The 23,833-nt window shown below is 40.5% G+C and overlaps 2 protein-coding genes across 2 annotated transcripts; one reads left to right on the plus strand and one right to left on the minus strand.

The window, feature by feature from the left end:
* Window positions 1-11,176: 11,176 nt before the first annotated feature.
* Window positions 11,177-14,166, minus strand: LOC129765586 (uncharacterized protein K02A2.6-like). The gene is made up of 3 exons (XM_055765999.1): window positions 13,111-14,166; window positions 12,487-13,027; window positions 11,177-11,748 (listed from the first exon to the last, which is right to left on the minus strand). Exons 1-3 carry the CDS (start codon window positions 14,164-14,166, stop codon window positions 11,177-11,179), a joined length of 2,169 nt encoding a protein of 722 aa, XP_055621974.1.
* An 8,232-nt stretch (window positions 14,167-22,398) lies between these two features.
* LOC129770913 (serine protease inhibitor dipetalogastin-like) lies at window positions 22,399-23,570 on the plus strand. The gene has a single exon (XM_055774104.1). It carries the CDS (start codon window positions 22,407-22,409, stop codon window positions 23,127-23,129), a length of 723 nt encoding a protein of 240 aa, XP_055630079.1. The 5' UTR covers window positions 22,399-22,406; the 3' UTR covers window positions 23,130-23,570.
* The last annotated feature ends 263 nt before the right edge of the window (window positions 23,571-23,833 follow it).

A 23,833-nucleotide genomic window follows, 5' to 3' on the forward strand; every position in this document is an offset into this window, starting at 1 on the left:
ATATTTTAGAATATGAAAAAGGCACTTGTCCAAAAAAGTTACTCCTATACTCGCGTCGGTGTGTCAGACCGAAAGTGTTAAAGAAGTGGCACACGTCCCCTTTGTACTAACACATGCGAAACGCTAAACGATGGCGAACGACGAATAACAAAGCTAGAGAGAATCGCAAAGTCGTAGTGTTGATATTTTCTGAGAAATGAACGAATTATTGATTTCTCGGTCTGACAGACCAATGCGCGAGTATAGGAGTGTTAAGTAAATGTCGAACTAACATTCCTTCGCCTTGGCTTCGGACGTGGCCAGGACAATTCTTTACTGTTGGAGAAAACATGCCTTCATCTAAGAGATAACGAGAGACATCAAATTGCATCACGGAAAAAACGCTGTAGAAATTTAATTTTTAGGAATTATTCTTCAGCTTTCGCTTATAATCAGATAAGAGTGTATAGATCACGTTGACCATGCTTCACTGTCAATTTTTCGTAAATTTGGAAAAATGTCGTCGAACGAAAAAGAGCGTCGTGAATTCATCTTGTGCACTCATTTCGAGAATCCGGAGTTGTCACATCGGGACATCGGTAAGATGCTGGGAATCGTCCAATCCACGGTCAGCAGAGTACTAAAACGATACTTCGAGAACCTAACCATCGACCGGAAGGTGAAGAACGGCAAAAATGGATGCTCCGTCAGTGAAAAAGATCACAAGCGCGTAGTTAAGCAGTTTAGACGTGATCCGAGAAGTTCGGTCCGGGATGTCGCCAATAAGCTGAATTTGTCAAGTTCATTCGTCCAGCGGACCAAGCAGCGGGAGGGCCTGCGTACATACAAGGTTCAGAAGGCTCCTAACCGCGACGAAAGGCAAAACATGGTGGGGAAGACGCGAGCCCGGAAGCTGTACACCGAAATGCTGACGAAGCCGCATTACCTGGTAATGGACGACGAAACCTACGTCAAAGCGGACTTTCGTCAGCTGCCGGGCCTGTTGTTCTTCTCCGCAGAGGACAAATTCAGCGTTCCGGAGGAGATTCGCAATCAGAAACTATCCAAGTTTGCCAAAAAGTACATGGTGTGGCAAGCGATCTGCTCTTGCGGAAAGCGGAGCGCCCCCTTCGTGATGACCGGCACGGTAAACGGGCAGGTTTACCTTAAGGAGTGCCTACAGAAGCGCTTACTACCACTATTGAAGCAGCACGAGGGCCCGACCATCATCTGGCCGGATCTCGCTTCGTGCCACTATTCAAAGTACGTGTTGGAGTGGTACGAAGCCAACGGGGTCACCTTCGTGCCAAAGGAAATGTACCCGCCCAACGCGCCGGAGCTTCGCCCAATAGAGAAATATTGGGCGATTATGAAGCAGGCCCTCCGGAAGAAGCCAAAAGTTGTCAAATCGGAGGCGGACTTCAAGAGAAAATGGATTTCTGTTCAAAAAAAAACTACAACCTGACGTTGTACAGAACCTTATGGACGGGGTAAAGAGGAAGGTGCGAGCATACGGGCTTGGGCTCGAGGTATGAATGAAAAGAAAATGCCAAAGGTTGTTTAATAGTTTTTATTTTACTGTCTAAAATTTAAAAAAAGGATCGGTCTACTGGGCGAATTTTTACAGCGTTTTTCCCGTGATGCAATTTGATGTGACACACCCTTTATTACTAATAATCAGCAACGGATGGAGGCTAGTTTTAAACTTAACAGTTCTGAGTTTGTACCACCTACGATATTGTGCGACTTGCTCAATGCAAAATTTTTTTTGAAAATGCAAAAAGGAGTTTACCTTAATTTTGACACATTCATCACATAAAAACATAAGAAAAATTGAGCTTTATTTTGCATTACACAAAACCCGAAGCTACTTATTCTGAGGTGCACTTGAATAGCTGTACACTGTTTCATTCGCTTGCTAACCATCCAAACAGTATGATTAATTACGTTATGAATTTTTAATTACCAAGCCATACAGAAACGGGAGTCAGGCCGGAAGGGAGGACGTAAGCTTGCTCGAGTCCATGGCGGCGCGTCCACTTAGTTCCCGATGGGTGGTCGTAGCAGCAACGCGCAAATCTCTGCATCTGACATCAAAAACATTGAACGATAGCAACGCAAAGCGAGATAATTAATTATAATAAGATAATTCTATTTCATTTTTTTTTCCTCATTTTCGTCTTTGACTTTTCTGTACGGAAAACAGAACGGGAGAGGAAATTAATTCTTTTCTTGCTTTGTTTTGGTACTAGCCAGCGAAAGCTCGCACTTGGAACCTGAGGCGAACGACCATTCCTCCTCGAAGATTGTCCGTTTTTTTTTGTTTCTTTCTCACGATTCGCGCGAATTGAAGTAACTGAAAGGAAAGTCGCTTCCTATTGATTAATTTTAATTAATGGAAAATGGGATAGAATGGGGTCCAATGGTGTTCGATGGGTAGGTCTCCCCATGGGATATTGACACAATCGCTCTTATCTGCGCTTGACAGTCTGGAAATGCCGCCAGGAAACAGATTGCGATTGAATAACGATGCGAAGTACGCAAAAAAAACTAGACTAGAATAATTTGCATCAAATTCCTGTAACGTTTTCCACACCGGTAATTTTCATTAGCATAACAAGTGCGTAAAAAAAGGATGCCCACATTTTTTCCATCCCATGCGAAATAAAGGGAAAAAAATGATGGGACAGATGCAACTCTTTCCTATCACCGAACCGGTTTAATGAAAAAATAACCATCCACCCTTTTTCCAACATCGCAACATATCCAGAATCCCTAGAGCTCGAAGTAAGCGAGAGACAGGAGAGAAAAAAACACGAGACCGGTGTCAGTCTCCAGAGTCCTCGTTTTTTCACTCTAATCAAATCCCTCGAAGCACATTCATCAGCGTGAGGAATTTAATTGCAATTATTTAGAAGTAATTTATTGCATTATGGGCCGAAGTTTCACTCTTCACTTCCAAATAGATTCAAAGTTGCGACTGCTACGACAGACCGCCGAACAGGCTCTCTTCTGCGATGTCACCGATTTGGCCGGTTCGGTATCCGAAAAGACGAGCCTATTGGGAACGAATCGGTAACGTGTGGCACTCACCAGGCGGATGCAAATAAACCTCGAGGCAATTCCTGTTTTATAATTTATTTTTTTCCCTCGTCAAGCCAAGCGCTCAAGTCCCGAAGCTGACTCTACCCCCAGGAGTTGGAAAAGAAATGAGAAAAAAACTACATCCTCACCCTGTCATTTGCATACCGTTACCCCTCACGTTTTTTATCAGCTTTCCATCGCGTACCGCAAAAACTCGTGAAGAGAAAGGACGAACGAAAAAAAAACCCCGAAATCGTGCACATCAAAGGGTTGAACGCGGAGTGAACAAAAAAAATATCCACGGCACGCACCCCTCACAGTTTTTTTTGCTGCTCTCGTTCGTTCATCTCAACAGTGTAAGTTTCTCCCGGGCTGTGTTCTTCGTCTCCTTCCTTCGGTGCTAAGTTAAGTACGAGCCGTGCCTTGTCTAGCCCGGTCGGATCGGCTTTCAAACCAGAGCACGCGGCAACGGCACGAGACGCACTTGGCGCGATTCCTGTCCAGGTTCCAAAGCTCAGGGTTGTAAGAGCGGAACGATGATTCAAGGTACAGCGCGGACTCGATTATGTACAGTCTTAGATTTCTTGTCACTGTATATAATCGAATCATGTATATCATCGAGTCAAAAAAAAAAGTTTTATCTGTTTATTATACATATATTCTTGGTTTTTTGGTTATTAAAGAAGAATTTTATTTTCGATTCATCCCCTCAAAGTCACCTTTCTAATATAAAAAAAAATCCAAATTCTTCCAGGAGGTGATAGAGGATCATATTGACGTAGGACTACGTCTAACCGGAAGATATAGGGGGTGAAATGGAAATGGAAATGCAAGATTTGGAACGCTTATAACTCGAGCATTTCTCAATAGATCGCAAAGGTTTTTGCATCAATTGATAGGAAATATATCTACGCATCTATCATAATAAAAAACATTTCATTTTTCTTGAGATAAATAATTGAATAATTGTGAAATATCAAGCATTGTCAAAATGCACTATGTGCCCATTTTTGATTGGTCCATTTTGTGCTCCTCAAATCGTACCGACAAAAACGGGCAACCAGAGCAGCAGCGAAATAGAATGAAGCACGATTGGAAAATAAAAAGAAAAAAATGAGCGAAACATTCTCACACATGCGTAATTCTCGAGCCAGCCAGTCAGCTTAAAAATCCCCGCTCCGCTGCCGTAACGATCATTCTCATTCAAACCGTACACCACATCGGTTCGCATCACAACACATCAACAAACCAACCCAAGCAGCCATTTCTGGACATGGTAAAGGAGGAAAAGTGAAGGGAAAGGCAAAATCCCGCTCGAACCGTGTTGATCTGTAGTTCCCCGCAAGGGTAGTTAGGCCGAGCGCGTTAGTACCAGTGCACCAGTCCACCTAGCCGGCGTTATATAGTTTCGGCCGCCGAAGTGATCGAGTTGGCTGGTAAAGCTGCTCGCGACGATAAGAAAAACCGCATTCAGAACAGAATACATTCAGTTCGGTGGACATCAAGACAACAACAGGCAGTTGCAGCGAGTGGCGAATGGCAAACGCAATCGCAAAACGGTAGCAGGTAGCAAAAGAACAAAGTTTGTTCTTTATACAAACTGCTTTGGTGACAAATCCAGAACAAGGCGGCATCGAGGGCGTTCGAAATGGTTTTTTTCAAAACCACGAGTACAAAGTTTTCTAAATTGGAATCATTCCATAAAACAAGGCGCTTTTCAGGGCCATTAAACCTTCCAAAAAAGAGTTTAGGAAATACAGTTCAATGCTTTCTAAAACATTATCCAAAATAATAATAAAACACAAATTGATTTTTTCATAATTTGTTTGCCAGGATCTGATGAGTATGTGATTTTGGCAGTTGTTCTGAGCTTATTGATAGTTGGGGACTTTCAAGATTATTCAATTTTCACCAATTCTTAAATTGTTTCCAGATTGAAAGTACAGTAATTTACAATTAGTTCGACATTTAGCTAATTCGACGGACATGTAATGCGACTTATTTAGTTGGACATTTTTGTAAACATAGAGATCCAAATTATGACCCCACATTGAAAGTCGACACTGTACCACTGTCATCGCAAATGTTCAATTACAGGTTAAAATCGCCTCCAATGCGACACTGAGTGGCGCTTCGGCACGTCGCATTGAATGTAATTTACTGTACAACATGTCACAAAGCTGGATGGGAAGAAATTTTCCAACTGTGAAAGCTGTGGCGAGTGGCAAATGCAATCGCTAAACAGAAAGGTTTAGCCGAACAAGATGGGGATTTCGAGTAATAACAAAACAATAAACTCTTTAGATTGAAGATAATTTTGTGATCCTGAAAAGGACCCTTTTTAGCCTGCATGTGAATCCAACGAGCGAACAAATCGTAATGAATGTATTTTTTTGCCATCGCTCCCTTTTAACCCTTTCACGACCACGGGGACGCCGATGTCCCAAGCAAAAATCATGAATTAATTCAATATTTACGTAACCATTGTAAATTACTTTTTTATTTTAATATTTCGGAATGTACCTTTTTATTATTTTTTACTGGCAATACATAATATCTAACACCGTTTATTGTCTATGGTCACCGGAACGTCAGAGTTCTTTTGGCGCGAATGATCAGCTGTTTGGAATAAATAATTGATATTGTAGCAGTGCTTTTCAAGTTTTTACAGTGTCAAATTATCGTTACCTGGTAAGTAAATTGTTATTCTAAATATTCAGTAGTAATGTATTTGTGTTGTATTCTGTGATAAATCGTTATAGAGATTATGGGACACGGATGTCCCTGTCGGCGTAAAGGAATACTTTTTATACGGAATTTCATAACTTTTTGGCCTGGTGATTTATACCAAAATGCTATCATTTTCTTATTCATATTGTTGCAGAATATGTTTCGTAAGGGACGTGGAGTTTTTGAGCTTCGAGAAAATGAAATTCATCAAATTTTGATGGGTGACAATAGCGATGAGGAAGATGACTTAGTGCTTGATGAAGAAAACCAAAGACTTCTAACACAGGATGATGACCAAGGGGTATTTGATGTCGAGATTGAAGGAACGACGACTCTTCAACGGCAAGAATCACCTGAACCTTCAACATCTCGACAGGAAATCGTCACTGAAGCACATTCCAACCTTCAACCGGTTTTCAATTGGAATCCGAGAACATACCACCCAAATGTTTTTCCTGACGTGGAATATGAATTCGGAAAGGTGAAAATCTGTCAAGAAGTTGAAGCCGATACATTGACTTTTTTTGACATTTTCCGTTTAGTAACTAATTTCGACATTTTAGTTGAACGTATAGTATCCGAGTCAGTACAATACGCTCACCAAAATGGACGGGAGTTCACTATCAAAATCGATGAAATGAAAGCATTTCTTGGTGTGAATCTGGTTATGGGCTATCATATCTTGCCATCATTGAGAGATTACTGGTCTACAGAACCAGACATGGCGGTACCATTCATTTCAAATGTTATGCCAAGAACGCGATTCGAAGAAATACGCAGAAATCTAAATTTCTGTAACAATGACGATGTAAGAGACATAAACAGCCCTAACTATGATCGAGCATACAAAATCCGGCCAGTTATGGATCACTTGAATACTTCATTTCAAAACGCTCTCAATAACACGAAAAAACAATCCATCGACGAGCATATGATCAAATTCAAGGGTCACAACGTAATGAAGCAATACATAAAAAATAAACCAGTAAGATGGGGTTTCAAATTATGGTGCAGATGTGATGCAGAAACGGGTTACTTATTTGAATTTGATTTATATACCGGTAAACGAACTTCAGGGACTGAGTATGGATTAGGTGAATCAGTAGTGCTGAAACTTACGACAAAGCTGGACGGCTTGGGATGTGAAATTTACATTGACAATTTCTTCAACTCACCTTTGTTGCAGTACAGACTGATTGACCAGAATATCAAGGCATGTGGGACTGTTCGAATTAACCGAAAACATCTTCCGAAAACTGCACCAGTGGATAAAAAAATGAAGCGTGGGGACATTTACACCACAAGTTTTCAAGGCATATCGTATGTGAAATGGATGGATAATAAAGCGGTACATTTCTTGACCAACTTTCTGTCACCTGTAGAAACTGATACCGTGAAACGGCGACAGGCTGGCTCAGCAGATAAAATTGACGTGAGATGTCCTAAAATTGTGTCACACTATAACAAAAATATGGGTGGAGTGGACCTAATGGACCAACTAAAAGTGTGCTATGAAATAAATCGGAGATCAAAAATAAAGTATTATCTTCGCCTATTCTTTGATCTGTTAGATATATCGATCAATAATGCACATACCGTCTACACTAAGCTTCATGAACAAAAAAAAATTGAAGGATCTCTGTTGTCGACCTTGCAATTCAGACAAGTTGTTGCTCGGAGTTTGATAAATGGTTTTACACACAGACAAAGAGGCCTTCCAACTGCAAGAAGTAGTGTAGTACGCAAAGCAGTGAAACGACAATTACCATCGCACCCAATGGAAAAGTCGAATGCCAGAAAGAGGTGCGTACATTGTGCCAAGTACAAAAAAGAAAACCGCACAAATAATACTTGTATTTTGTGTAAAGTGCACCTTTGCTACACTAACAACAGGAATTGTTTCGCCGAGTACCACAAATAACTTGCCCTATTATATTTATATTATCTATAAATAAGTAAATAAAAGTATACTGAGTAACAAATGTACATTATTTATAACAAAACACTCTTACCAATAAGTAAACCAAAATTTAGATGTTTCAGTAGAAAGTAACCCTTAGCGACCATAGGGACATATTTGTCCCATAAATTTCCAAAAAAAATGTAAAAGTTTTTGGAATTTTTAGTATAAATTATGTTTTTAGGGTGCCTATTAATTCATTACATCTAGGTAAATTGATTTAATAATGTACCGTAACCTTATGGTCCTGAAAGGGTTAACGCTCATTCGTTCGTCTCGTTGGACTCGCCCCTCTGGCTGAGTCTGCCGATTTGTCTCTATCCTGTGAGTGTGTACCGCTAGAGTATAAAACACGCGGACCCCAAAAAATATCTTATTTTCTCTCAAACCGTAAACCCGTGTGGTCATTTCGCCCCACCCCACACCCACTCCTCCCCTCTTTCCTTCCCATACCACTCCCAAGCCCTTCCACTCCACTAATCCCACCCAAATCCTTTCCACTCCTTTCCTTCCTATCCTCCTGAGAAGGGCCTTTTTGTTTTTTGGCTTTGGAACACGCCTTTCGCTGGGTCACTTGTGCTTCGTTACTACTTTGGTCCTCGGATCAGTAAATTTTTACTTTTCTTTACAGCATTTGGCAATTTAAACGATTCCTGGTGAATCTTAAACTAAAATCTATCAAAATCACAATTTTTACTTCAATGTACTCGTAATAGCCAATTAATTTTCACTTTAAAGTTGACACATTTCATTTTCGCTGGAAATAAGTCATTTTTGAAATGTAAAAAAAATTTTTTCAGCTGTATATACTGTCGTTCTACGCATAGTTGTCCCATGTTCCAAAATCAGCAACTGACAAAAACACAATCAAAGTTTTCTCGCATGTTTGTCTACCAAAAGCTTTAAGCATTTGAATTTAGCAATACACCGGGTTTTTTATAAGCACTATACTATTGTTTAATGAAATGTGATGAGATCCCTGCGCTGAATCAATCAGTTATAGTTACAGGCCTCAAAATTCATGGTGGGACAGTTATACCTAGAATATCAACATGGGACAATTGAACTTGATGTTGTTTTCTGAAATACTGGGAACAAACAATAATTTCTGTGTTTTTCCGAAAGATTATGCATAAAATCATCGTTTTCTGAAGAAGGGAGTGATCTGCAACACTTTGCAGAATATAAATCTCGTTTTTATTAGGCACTCGCTAACAAGGGTTACACGTGTTCTGTTAAACTTGTTTTTATTTGTTTGAGAATTAGTTCGTTCTTCCAAACCAGAAATGAGTACATTAGCCCTGCTGAAAGCGTGACATGAAATTCTTGTTCTTGAACCGATATTCTATTCATAACTGTCCCACCATATACTACAAAAAGTATATGGTGGGACAGTTATGAATAGAATATCAGCATGGGACAATTGAGCTGGATGTTGTTTTTTTGGAATCTGGGAACAAACTATAACTTTTTTTGTATTTTTCCGGAAGACTAGGCATGAGAACATCATTTTAGGAAGAAAAGTGAAAACTGTCAAGAAGTAACATGGGACAACTATGCGTAGAACTTTGTTGGCGAGTTCACGCCAACGCGCCGCTACTGTTGGGATCCCCTGTTTCGGACAAATAATAATTGCACTTCGTTTAGTTCGTTCGTTCGTTTAACACAGTTTATATTTGACGATTCACTACTAATTACTTCACACCGCGATACAGTAGCACGACCGCATCGTTTCACACTCACTTACTATCTGTCAGATAATCGTGTTTCTTTTTTCGCACTTGGTAGTAATGTAATTGTATTCAGGTGTGACTCACCGAGGGATCGGACCCTACAACCCCCCCTTAACTTTACAAAATTAATGTGGAATGTAATCTTTGTGACGCGTCGGTTCTACCCTCATTCTTTTGCTACATTGCTGGATATCGTTGTCCTTGTTCTCTGGTTGTTCTAGCTTCTTCAAGTGAGCAACATTTCTTCGAAGCTCTTTGCCAGTCAGCTGTGATCTAACTGTTGTTTGCCAAATGATCCACTCATTGAAAAAATCGCTTTCGTTCGTTCAAATATGATCTTTCAGGAAACATTTCCCCCAGCGGTATTCTATTATTGTTATGTGCTGCAAATCACGACACAAAAGAGAACGAGACAACTCTGCATCGGCTCGCACTTCATTGCACACCAGCATGCAAGCAAAGCTATCATATACGCTTTCAGTGCAGAAAGCTTATTTTCTTCTTTGCCTCTAACATATGCATACCGACCTCTCCATGCATCATGAAACAGCAGGATCATACGGACAACGCAAAGCGAAAGATTCATATTCAGCTAATGTAGCAGATCCTGATTTTTAAGTCTCAGAGAGTGCAAACTATATGATTATTTAGCTCGATAGAGGCTAAGGGAAGGGTAATCAGATTATATTTTCCATTTTTAACGCCGCTATCCCTTGAAATGTGTATATTCATATAGACCGCATAGTTTTACTAGCAACACCGCTCCAGTGAGAAGCAAAAACTCTCGCGTTTTATCTCTTTTCCCATTCGCTGCTCTCCGCAAATGGTGACGTAATGATGACGTAATTTTTCTTGTATCATTTATTGCTTTACACTTGTCTGTGCAGTGGGTTTCGCTATAGTAAAATGAGACGATATATGCGGTTCAAACTTGTATGCAGGCTTCGAAAATAGTGTGCCATGTTTGATACAACTCGAATATGCAAACAACAGTCTTCGTTCCTCTCTTAGTTTAATCACTAAATGTTACAAAAGTGATTACTGACATTCATACAAGTATCTGAATGATCCTCTCATATTTGGTTATATGTTCGTGAGAGTTTACTTGCATGACACATTGTGTATCATTTGATTTTGATCGAAATCCAAACACTGCCAACACGCTATCACCAACATCAATACCACTATTACGGGCTTTTCTCTTGTTGTCGGCGTAAACCTTCCCCTTTTCTTTCGTTATCATGTCTCTATCTCAAATTTCACCATCCTCAACCTTTGAAAGTGGGACTTGGGGCAGCTTGTTGCGGATTTTCCTGCCAAACATCAGTTCTCCGGGAGATTTTCCAGTTGTCGAATGATTTGTGGAATGATACGTTAACATATAACGATGCATTTCATCTCTCCAGTCCTTACCCAGCTCTTGTGCGATTCTTAGCCTTTTGAGTAGAGATCTATTCTGACGCTCCACTTCTCCGTTCATCGCGGGTCATAATGGAATGGTGTTGACGATTTTTATTCAATTTGCATCGCAGAAACTTCGGAATTCTTCACATTTTTCATTAAATTGAGGCCCATTGTCTACACGCAAGCTAACCGGGAGACCATACCGACTGAATATAATGGCCAATTCAGCAACTGTTTCAGCCGCTGTTATCGAATTCATTTCTACCACTTCCATGTATCGACTATATTAGTCAATCACTACCAGAAGATATTGTCCATCTGGCAACGGACCAAGAAAATCCGCTGCAATATCTACCCACGGTTGATTCGGAAGTTCTTTCCGAGTCATCGGTTCAGGAGCACCCGGCGCTGCCACCAGTGAACATCCTCTACATTGCCTCACGAACTTTTCTACCTGTTGGTCCATATTCGGCCACCAAACGTTTGCCCTCAGATGGCTTTTCATCAGTCGCATACCTGGATGTCCTTCATGAGCTAAACTTAATACTCTTTCCCGAAGTTTGGTAGGTATGATTATGCGATCCACTCTCATCAGAACCCCATTCACCACACAAAGTTCGTTTGCCAGTACTTTGAATGCCAACGGTAAGTTTCGGTGATCATTTTCTTGAATCATTCGCCCCACTTCACTTAACTCATCATCATGTTTGCTCGCTTCCTCAATTTCTTCCCATTTGAGTGCAGAGGCAGTAGCAGCATGCTCCACCACTTCCCGGATAAAAACCTCTTCCTTAAGATCGAATGGTACAGCACTTGTCGTTGATAACCTTGAAAGTGCATCGGCAATGTTTCGGTCTCCTGGAATATGTACCCATCGTTCTATGCGCGCACAAGGTTTGGATCGAGGTGTAAACAAAAATTCCAGTGCCTTGCAATCGGTCATCAAGTCAAATTGTCTGCCGTATAAGTACATTCGGAATCTTTCCACACTCCAAACAAGAGCTAATGCTTCTTTTTCAGTTTGGCAATACCTACGCTCCGTGTCAGTCAATGACTTAGAAGCGTATGAAATAATTCGAGATTGTTCTTGCGAATCAGTTTGAATCAATGCAGCTCCTCATCCTGTAGGACTCGCATCAGCCACTACAGCTGTTCTGTCTGAAGGATTAAAAAATCCTAACATTGAGGGTGTCGCCAATGTTTGTTTAATCATTTCGAATGAGTTATTTTGAGCCACTCCCCAGCTGAATTTCGACCCTTTTCTAGTCAATTCTCGTAAAGGTTGCGCAACCGTAGCCAAATTCGGAATAAATTTAGTCAAATAACTTGCCAGTCCCAGGAAGCTCCTAATTTCTGATTCCGACGTTGGTGGACGAAACGATAAAACTGCAGAAACCTTTGTTTGCGATGGCATGATTCCTTCAACTGATATGCGGTGACCCAAGAACTCTAGCTCTGTTACACCAAAGACACATTTATCCCAATTTAGTTCAACCCCTCTGATTTTAAGTCTATCCAACACCTTTCTCAGGTTTTTAACGTGAATATCTTGTGTTTCCCCCTTGATTATGATATCGTCAAGATACCAATATGTACCGTCACAGCCCGCCAATATCTCTTCCATGATTCTCTGAAAAATCTCGGGAGCGCTCACCAACCCGAAGGGGAGCCTTTTAAAGCGGAACAGACCCCGATTGGTTATAAATGTAGTAATATCTCTCGACTCTTCAGCAAGTTCGACTTGATGAAACGCTTCTTTTATGTCTAACTTGCTCCACACTTTCCCATGACAAAGTCGTGCCAAGTACTCCTCCACAACAGGCATAGGGAAACGCTCACGTACAATCGCCTCGTTTACTCGTCTAAGATCCAAACAGATTCGTGGTTCACCTGATGCCTTTCCAACTACTACAAGTGGTGATACCCATGTAGTTGGCCCTTGCTTAACTTCGATTATGTCACGGTCCAAGAGTTCCTCCAACTTCTTGTTCACTGCTTCCTCCATGGGAATTGGTACACGACGTAATGGTTGAAAAACCGGTTTCACATGTTGCTTCGTATGGATCTCAGCTTGCACCCCACTGATCTTGCTGAATGGTTTTTTCTTCATGTCAATCTCATTTACATGTAGGCCCACCTAAAGATATGAAATTTCAAATTAGGATCTCCATAATCAATATAAATTAAACTCAGACCGAGTAAAACGAATTGGAAACCAACCTTAAGGACGCCAAGCTGTTTAGATGTATTATTGCCCAGGATGTCACGCTGTCCACCTTGTACAACGAAAAATTCCGCATCCGTTTTCGCCTTTCCCACTATTATCTCAGCTTCAAATGAACCAACAATGGTAAGTGACTTGTTACTACCATAACCTTTCAAGACTTTAGAGGAACCTTTTATAGAATTCTTGACCCGAACTAGATTTCTTTTCATCATTTCCCATGTTTCTGGTTTAATCAAATTTGCATCGGCACCGGAGTCAACTAGAAGCTGCACAGATACACCACCAAATATTCCTGGAAGAACATTTGTCGTATTTCCACCATAGAATGCATAAAACACTTTTTCCTCCTTCTGATTGTTTTCCGTCGTTGGCGTAACAGGATCAACCCTTTCCATATTATAAACTCTTTTGGGATTGGCAATCACCTTCATGTCAATCTTCCGTTTGCGACATGTCCGACATCGGCGACATGTCTGACCTCGTGCTGGACAATTGAAAGATTTCGCAAAATGGCCATGTTCACCACACGCGAAACAAGAAGACTTGTTCTTATCAGCGAGATTGTAAAAATCAGATCGCTCTTCTGATCTTGGGGATATTCTCTTATCCCCTCTTCCATAAACCGTAGGTCGAATAGTTGGTGGAGGAGATCGTTTCAAGTTTCTTACATTACTGACTTCATAAGCAGCATGTTCTTCAAGAGCAGGTGGCGGTTTTTTCAAGTTCAACATTTGCAACTCGGTGTCTTCGATACTCGCAGCAATCTCCTCTATCTCGCTTAAAGAACGATCCTTTTTCAAAATGCTTCTTCTCAAATCATCCGACCGGCAGTTTTCTACAACAACGTCTGTTAGGTATATTTCCTTCAGAATCTCACTGACTTCGCTGGAATGTTGTTCAAACCCACAGTTTCTAGTTTGCTGTCGAAGTCTTAGAAGGAAATGGGAGAACTTTTCCCCTTCCTGTTGCTTGATCTGGCGAAGCTTCCGTCTTTCTATGACGTATTGGCGGCCTGCTTGAAAGAAGCCATTCAGAAGATCGATTGCCATGTCGTAAACTCGAGGATCTACAGCTACCAATGGCACCTTATCATGACCAGGCAAACTTCGAAATATTCGCTGCAATTCAACCCCACCAAGGTGTAACAGTTTAGCTTTCATCATTTTCTGATCCCTTATTCCATAGGCTTCGAAATAACATTCCAAAGAGCCTCTCCAATTCTTCCATTCTTGGGATAGTTTTTTTTCTTCCATAGACTCGCAACGGAAACATGGTATTTGACGTGCCTCTTCCATCTGCAAAATAAAGATACCCACAACCACATTGAAATTATCTTAATTCATAAATACTCTTTAATTATATATTTTTTTTTTTCGACAATACAATTTTTTCGATACTTTTTATAATGATTAATCCCATAATGAAGCTCTACAAATTATTCGTACGCGACCTGAACATCTCTTGAAAGCTCCTGTACGCTACTGGTATTCTTTCCATTTACTCTTGTACGCTACTGGTACATCTCGTTAGCAACAACTTTTGTACGCTACTGGTACTTTTTAGAATGTCTCTTGTGCGTTCAACCTCAAGATACCGCATTTCATCATTCAACACATATACAATCTTCTTTGTATTACGTATCATGTAAGTGTAGTAATAAATTATTTTATTACCTACTGGTATCGGTTTACCTGCTCCTAACTGCTACGAAATACGGTATAAACCATCGTATTCAACCATTTGCATCATGAGCAAAATAAATTCCATATAAATAAACAATCAATTTATTTACTCACATAATATAAATGTTTAAAAATCATTATAGAATAAAACATTGCTTTTTTATTTCTCTTTGTTACAATTTTTTCTTTAATCGCCCCAGTTAGAGATTACAATACTCACACCCAATACATGATTACTGTATTTTCAATAGAATCAAAGTCAAGGTCAATGTCGAAACATCAACCACCTTTCTCGCAAAATTACATTCATGTGAGAACCAGCTGAGCATTCTGGTTTCTCTCTTCAACCCGTATAATAATACTTGAGCAGCACCAACAAAAATAACCAGAGATAGAGGGAGAGTTTTGGTTAGCCATATCTAGTGATCCCCGATTTTTGAAATTAATCGTTCATCAGCTAATCGAATACTTTTCAGCAGTTTGTTATTCGATACGATTAATCACCCCAAATAATCGATTAATCGAATAATCGTCACACTGAGAGAAATAATTACTGATATTTCTCATTTGCTAGAAAGCTATCTGGAATCAAAAAAGGGTTCATACGGCCTGAAAATCAATTATTATCTTTCTTCTTCAATGGCACTAACGTTCCTAGAGGAACTTCGCCGTCTCAGCGTAGTATTACTTGCGTCATTTTTTATTAGTACTTAGTTGAGATTTCTATGCCAAATAACACGCCTTGAATGCACTCTGAATGGCAAGCTCTAGAACACGCGTGATCACAGTGCAAGTCGGAGGAAATTTCTTTGACGAAAAATTCCCCCGACCAGAACGGGAATCGAACCCGAACACCCGGCATGTTAGTTATGACGCTAACCACTCGGCCACGGGAGCACGATTATTATCTTTTACGCTCCCCAAAACTCGTAAACGAAACTCAATTCGCGTTAACGGCATTGAGATAATGATTGATTTTCAGGATGAAATTGCAGCGGCCGTACGTTTTTCTTCTCTGGATTTGGATCGATTAATCGACGTAAATTATTCGTTCGCTTCGATTATTGGTTGCGCAGTATTCGTTCGATTAATAATCGATTTCGGTAGGAAGTATTCGATTAATCGATTAATCGAACGATTATCGGGGATCACTAGCCACATCCTCTCCAGTGAACACAAACTAAAATAGACGGGTGTATAAAGAAAATAAACCTTTCGACGATTCCGATATAACAAAAACAAAAAAAAAATGCCAACACATGCAAACTAGTCTCCATTCGATCGCTTTTTTCTCTCCTCTCGGTTAGCAATTATTACAAATGAAAACAAAGGCAAACTCTCGTTCCTATAGAGTTGTATCCGCCATCTTATTTTCGCAGCCGGTGTGCCATCTTTCTTCGTATTAAAATATCACTATTAAATAAAATGAAAGATTGAAACCCATACCTTTTTTATCCTCGTCGCCAGGTTGTTGGGATCCCCTGTTTCGGACAAATAATAATTGCACTTCGTTTAGTTCGTTCGTTCGTTTAACACAGTTTATATCTGACGATTCACTACTAATTACTTCACACCGCGATACAGTAGCACGACCGCACCGTTTCACACTCACTTACTATCTGTCAGATAATCGTGTTTCTTTTTTCTTGGTAGCACTTGGTAGTAATGTAATTGTATTCAGGTGTGACTCACCGAGGGATCGGACCCTACAGCTACTGTGGCTCGTTTTCGACCAGCACACAAGAACCCAGTTTCAACAGTCGCTTTCACCAGCACAACCATCCCATGCACAATAGCGTAGTAAACAATACTTGTCACTTTTCTATAAGTGTTCTACAAGTTATACAAGACACAAAAGCTGAAGTACGAACAAGTAATCCTCGTGAGGGAAAATTAAAACCGAATCAGATTGTTTACTACGCTATTGTGCTATATAAAAAGTAATTAAAATCAATTGGAAAATTGTACAGGACTAACATTGAATTATTATTATGAATTTTCATTTATTAGGAATTTACAAAACGATTAAAACTATCAGTATTTGAACCTAACCTTAATTGGACTTAAAAGTAGTTAACAGGTAAAACTTATAATTATTTATAAATAGTCATGCCTTGACCTATAGTACGGACAGATACTCATGCCTCAATTTATAATACGAACAGGAAGTACGAATAGTGCAAATAGTTTGCGAGTGCAACTAGCTCGAATCAGCTATATTTTGAATTTAAGACATTGATAAGCCACAAGAAGGGACTAAACGTAAGTCGAAAAAACCGGAATAGGTTTCATGCAAGCTTATAAAATATGAACTAATGTAACATACAATTTTCAGGAAAATAATAATTCCTCGCAGAACATAAAACCTTAGTTTTCGGTTGTTTTAATGCGGTATTATTATTTTGGAACACCCGATCCGTGGATCTGTTGGCAATCTCCAACAGGCAGTATAATCGAATCTAAAATTCATAATATAATGTTCATATAAAGTCGATTCTGTATATAATCGAGTCCGACCTGTACTATGAAGTAGGTGATCTTTGATTGATATTAAGAAGATCGGTTTTTCAACTGCCCCACAGGAAATTTCAACTTCAACACCAGCACCGTTTGATCATGGATCTAGTAATTTGGGGGAGTTCCATCATAAAATGGAGTGGATTCCGTACCATTTAAATGTGGTAATCCATACTATAAAACATATTCTCCTTGGATAAGTTCAATACGAAATTATTGTACTCATTGGTAGTTTGTAACCATGAACATAATACCTCTGGAGGTATTTTCTGCGCTACATTCGATTTCGACTAATTACCAGACGTATGTCACATTTAGCTTTCATAGCATCGTTGTCAGCACATTTCTGGGCAAATATCAGTTGTTACATTTCTAGTAATGATTTTCCGATTATATTAAGTATTTAAATAATTCATGATGGTACAAGATGGATGACCTGGAAACTGTTTTTTTCTAGACTCTCAAGTAACAAAACAGAATGCTCTTGATAAATATGATATTTTTATTCTCTGTAACATCTGTTTAAAGAAAAGATGACATTTTGCGACACTCCGACAGGGTACCATAAAAATATTGTGCTGTCCGATCGCATATTAATCGGATATTAAACGGAAATTTTTCAGCCGCGCATAGATTATTATGGAATTGTATGAATATTGTATTTGAATTGAAAGTTGAATGAAAAAAAAATGCTACAGAATTACACTGAAATGTAAGTAGTAATGGACTGATAAAAATGTATGAATTTAACAGAAATAAAATTGTAGCTTTAAAGTTCTAAGGTATCAGTTTGAAAAATCTAATTGTTGCTCATATCTCACCACAAGATTTTCTTCAAAGATTTCATAAGCGATCAGGAAAAAGGAAAACGAGGAATGAATGGAGATCACCGCCAAGAATTGTATAATGTGTGATCGGCCTAATTCAGAAGACAATCTGGTGCAATAAGATCATTGTGGCCAGTAAAGATCGTCCTTGAAAAAAAAATGCAACAAACAAAAATGATCACCAAAAATTTATTTTGAATAGGATAGTTTTTCAACTGTCAGGGAATAAATGAACACATATTAGCTATGTTTTTGCAATGTTTTTTTCATCAACCTCCTCTCCTAGGCTAGATGCTCGCACCTTGGACTTAACGCTCCCCAAGTTCGCCAGGCACTTTTTCACTGTTTGGCCGGTTGCACCGACCTCCCGGCCAAGCGCACGCGGCGGTGTAGCCAATTTTCTCTCGATCTTCCTCTTCAGCTTCCTTTGGAGCTTCTTGTCGCTCAGGGTCGTCGGCCTTCCGGAACCGGGCTTTCTTTCGATGCTCTGATTGTTGTCCAAGAGTGCCAAGATGTTGTAGATGCCGGAATGTCCGTTTTCGACGCGGCGGGGTACCGTTTTTTGAACGCGCACACTTCTGAACGGAGTAGCTTCACTGTTCTCGCCATCACGATCAGACTGATAGATATGTCCATTTTTTTATGCTGACTCATGGGTTACTATGATTGATGCTGCATGGGTAATTTCGTCATGAAAAATAGATAATTTTTGTCGATAAACAATCGTCGTGTGTGCGTAGATCGATGCTAGCCAGTACTGATTGAACGGACGACCGATAGTTGACCGACAGAATAAAGGGTGTGTCACATCAAATTGCATCACGGAAAAAAACGCTGTAGAAATTCGCCCAGTAGACCGATCCTTTTGAAAAATTTTAGACAGTAAAATAAAAACTATTAAACAACTTTTGGCATTTTCTTTTTATTCATACTTCGAGCCCAAGCCCGTATGCTCGCACCTTCCTCTTTACCCCGTCCATAAGGTTCTGTACAACGTCAGGTTGTAGTTTTTTTTTAACAGAAATCCATTTTCTCTTGAAGTCCGCCTCCGATTTGACAACTTTTGGGTTCTTCCGGAGGGCCTGCTTCATAATCGCCCAAACACAATAATTACAATTTTACACAGTCTCCAGCAAAAACTGGAGCTTGAGCTTGAGCTTGGGTAGACTGTACAATTCGTAGTTGCTCTCCGTGATTGACCTGAACCAACCAAATTGCACAAAGAACACATGACGCTTGGGACTAGCAAATCATTCTCGTTGTGCAATTTTCGGTGATTCGAGCTTTAAATCGTCAATAACGACGCCGACCACGTCCTTACAGTCACCAGGGGAAGGGAAGGAATGTTAGTATGATATTCGCCGCCCGAAGGCCAGAAGGGTCGCCTCTATAACGTGGTTCCCTAGCGAATATCATGAAAGGGATAGTTGTTAGTAGGGAGAGGCAAAAATCTGGATTCACTGTGGTAAGTGATGAGATTGTGTAACGCAAACTATCGACTAGTTTATCTTTAGGTAACCTAAGAAGGGAAAGTTTCTGAAGATTATTTTTTCACGTCCCTAACATATGTTTCCGTTTCATATATTCTATGAATAATTACATTTGGAAATTGTTGCGTATTTCACAACGAATTGTATTTTTCTGCTGTGCTTTATCATGAAAACTAGCGTGAGAGTACATACGCAGTCGTATTGAGGCTGCTCCATTCGTCTCATAAAGTCTGCTTCATTTAATATTGGAACACAAACAATTGCGTGTAGTTCAGTCATTTATTAACGAATTCATAATTTGTTTTTCATACAAATGTAGCATTTTCTTTACTCTTTCATAAAAAAATTATTCATTGCTGTTTCGAACAAATTCTCGTACTTTTCCCGTAATACGGCACATTAGGCGGCGCACACCCTTTTCGTCCACCGTTTTGGCGATTTGATTCCACCAGTTCTTCATTTGAGTCATGTTCCTAACAAGTTTTCCCTTTGCCTTAAGCCTCCGCTTCGTGATTGCCCAGTATTTCTCTATCGGCCGGAACTGGGGGCAGTTTGGGGGGTTGAGGTCCTTCGGTACGCTGACCCCGTTCGTTGCGTACCATTCCATAACCGTTTTGCTGTAATGGCAGCTTGCGAGGTCCGGCCAAAACATTACTGGACGGTCGTGGGCACGAATAAACGGCAGAATCCGTTTCTGTAGGCACTTTTTTTTGTAGACTTCTGATGTCATTGTCTTGTCAGTGAGAAAGACTTTGGTTTTCTGTCCACAACTGCATATCCCCTGCCAAATCATGTACTTGCGGGCGAATTTATCCGCAAACACGAACTTAAATTTTGCAGGTACATCCCCCCGAGCCGTCGCCAAATAAAATTTTTGACCTGGGATTTGCCCAAAGTCCGCCTTCACGTAGGTCTCATCGTCCATCAGAATACATCCGTCGAACTTGGTCAGCACTTGGTCGTACAGCTTTCGAGCACGGATTCTGGCCACATTGTTCTGCTTCTGCGTCCGATTTGGCTGTTTGCTGGCTCGGAATGACCTTATTCCTTCCCGGAGACGAATTCGTCGCACCGTACTGTGAGCGGCCTGGAACTTATTGGCCAAATCGCGGTCTGAAAGATTGGGATTCCTCTTGACGGCCTTGATGACTTTCCCACGCAGTTTCCGGTCGACAGTTCCACTCCGACGCTTCGAATGCGGCTTCCGAGCCGTCGTCAATGTTTCCTTGTACTGCTTGATAACACGCCATACGGTATTTCTGGGCATTTTAAGCTGTTTAGCTAGCTTAGATGCCGACAACAATGGATTTTCAAGAAAACTGTGCACAATTTTATCTCTCCGTTCGGCTTCCATGGCGGTTGTTTACAAAATGCTATCGTTTGGTGTTATGACATAAATACATGGTGAAAGGTAATGAATTTCCCGACACGTGGGTGAAAAAAGTTTCCAAATCCGTCCACTAGGAGCGCCACAATGAGCAAAAGAATTTGTTCCAATATTAAATGAAGCAGACTTTACGAAGCCAAGTACCCTGTCGTCTTACCCTGTAAAATAAAATTCTATACATGAGGAATCGTTGATAGGTCGTCAGACTTCAGTTCTGCACATACAACTTGCTAGCAACATCTTAAACATAAAACGGACAATTTCAACATGCCCACCTGATATTCTATGTAATAGAGTAACACATGTGTAGTGAAAAAACCTTCAACGAAAAGTGTGTCTGATAATTATTTAATATCATATCATGAAGTTTTAGTTTAATAATTTTCATCAAAAATTTCATAATTCAAGACTGCCTTTGGACCTACATAGTACTTCCATCATCAAAGAATCTATTCAATTCCCGCATTCCGTAATCTATTTTCTAGGATATTGTTGTTCTAATTTCACTAGTTTTTGCATACCGCATTTTCGGGAAGCCAATATAAAAAAAATCATCCAAACATAGAACCTGAACCTTCAACCCTGCACCCTCTCTCCATCGCGAATTGTTACTTCCGATTGCATCGTGAAACGGTAAAGTGAGGAAAGAGTTAATATTGATCCATGAATATATTTGCCAAGCGGACTTTTTTTTCTCGCCGGCTTACCCAAAGGGATAGAAAATGTGCCGTTTCCTCTGTCGCATTCTCTCCGCTGACGATTCGTTCACCTCCCCGAGCCTGTTTGAAACCCTAGAAGTTTTGTGAGATTCATGTAGAAAAAAAACTTGTGGGTAGAGTTTGGCGGTCGACCGCCGCCGATGGAGGTGGTGACGGTGAAATCTATATATCCCCGAGGATAATGAGTTTCTATAGCAACTCCTTTCATTTTCCCCGGTTCTTCGGCTTTCGGGCGCACCTTGACGTTTGTCGTTTAACTGTTTATTACTTTCTTTCGTTTTGGATGGGGGGAGAGGTTTTCCTATGGCTGCCTTACTTTGTGTCGAGAGGTGGGTTGGCGTTGAAGAGAAAAAAGGGGAAATACATAAAACGATGGGGCTTCAGGAACGGTATTGAAATGAACATACCTATTAGGTGAAGGATTGTACTGTATCTGTTTGCGGAAGTTCTTGATCTCGAATTACTTTTTTCCGGTAAACAAATGCTGAGAGAAACATACACACAAATGGTCAATCTCATGATCCAGCCAAGTTTGCGCATTAGTGATGGATGTAAAACTTAATGAACCATCGTGAGCCATCTGTTCATTAGAGATTTTATAACTACATCAACCTTATAAAATAGCTCTTGTACAAGCGTGCAACCATCAGTGCATTTTTTTCGCGACATGGAGCCATTGGCAGTAATTCTAATCGCGACATTCATTACCGCGGCAGCCTCCAGCGGTACCTATATGGTTTACCCTCCGAAGTACGAAATCTCGGGAGAGCAGCTCAGGGTGCTTACCGAATGTCTGGCACCGACCTACGACGAGACGAATCCCGCCAGCCGATACGATCCTATCTGTGCAACCGACGGATTCAGTTATTACAACAAATACATAATGAAGTGTCTTTCGATCCTCGTGGACACGGTTCAGTTCTCCTTCTACGGCCGCTGTCCTACGGAGCCCACCTTTCTGCCGATGGAATCAATCCGCGACTGGTGGGTCGTGCCAGAGAAAACCACAAAGGCGGTGCACGGCTGCATGAGGCACTGCGAGGACAAATTTGAACCGGTTTGTGGTTCCAACAATCACACCTACAGCAGCCGTTGTATATTCGAGTGCGTGACCAAGAGTATGCCCCATATCACGAAAGCGTACGACGGATTCTGCAAGCAGGATTTGACGGCCGAGGAGGGCATGTGTCCCCCGGTTTTGCAACCATTCTGTGGCTCGGATGGTATTACGTATTTGAACTTTTGCCACTTTGAGTATGCGGTGACGAATCTGGCGGGACTGAAACCGGCCCATATCGGTGACTGCGTGCGACGGCTGGAAGCGGTTATCAAAGAGGCCGCCCCCGAGTCCGGCGGTGGATGTGGCTGCGCGTGTGGGGGTTGCGGATAATCTGTTTACAGCAGTTGAACTTGCATCGGTTGTTTTTTTTTTAATACTGAATTTATTTCCAAATGATCCGGCAACGTAAAGCAATAATGTGCCTTGTTTTAGAAAAATGAAAAGCCTCTGTGAGCAGATCAATACAAATGTTCTTTATAAAATAAAAGCACAAATACAATACAATATAGATAAAGACAAAATTCACAATAAAATTCTGAGAAAAAAAGTTAGAAGTTAACGGTCATAACTACAAATTTGAATAATTTATAAAATTAAATCAGAAAGACGGGTGGGTAATGTCGGGGACATAACCGGAGAAACGTAGGACTACACCAAGGGGTGTTCATTATTCGAATATCATGGAGCACAGATCCAAGAATGAGCAGCTTATCATGTACAAAATTACAGAAAAAAATCAAAGGATAAAATAAAACCTCAGCACTCAGTAAACACTCAAACGTTTAAATTCAAATACGAAAAAATCAAAATTTGTCGTGCAAATGTTGTAGGAGTTATTGTTCAGCCGGCAACAAACACACAGTTGATGTCAAGCATATCGTAATAGTAATTTACCGTCTGGTATCGTGAACTAATTGGGCTTTGCACTCCTCATGAATAACTGTGTTCTACTAGTCAATCCCTTTCATTTGATACCCATATTGATGGGGTTTTGAGAAAATATGTAATCCGCCATTTTGAAGCGATCGCCATCT

This window comes from Toxorhynchites rutilus, chromosome 2, assembly GCF_029784135.1.
Source record: "Toxorhynchites rutilus septentrionalis strain SRP chromosome 2, ASM2978413v1, whole genome shotgun sequence".
In the NCBI taxonomy this organism is placed as follows: domain Eukaryota; kingdom Metazoa; phylum Arthropoda; class Insecta; order Diptera; family Culicidae; genus Toxorhynchites; species Toxorhynchites rutilus.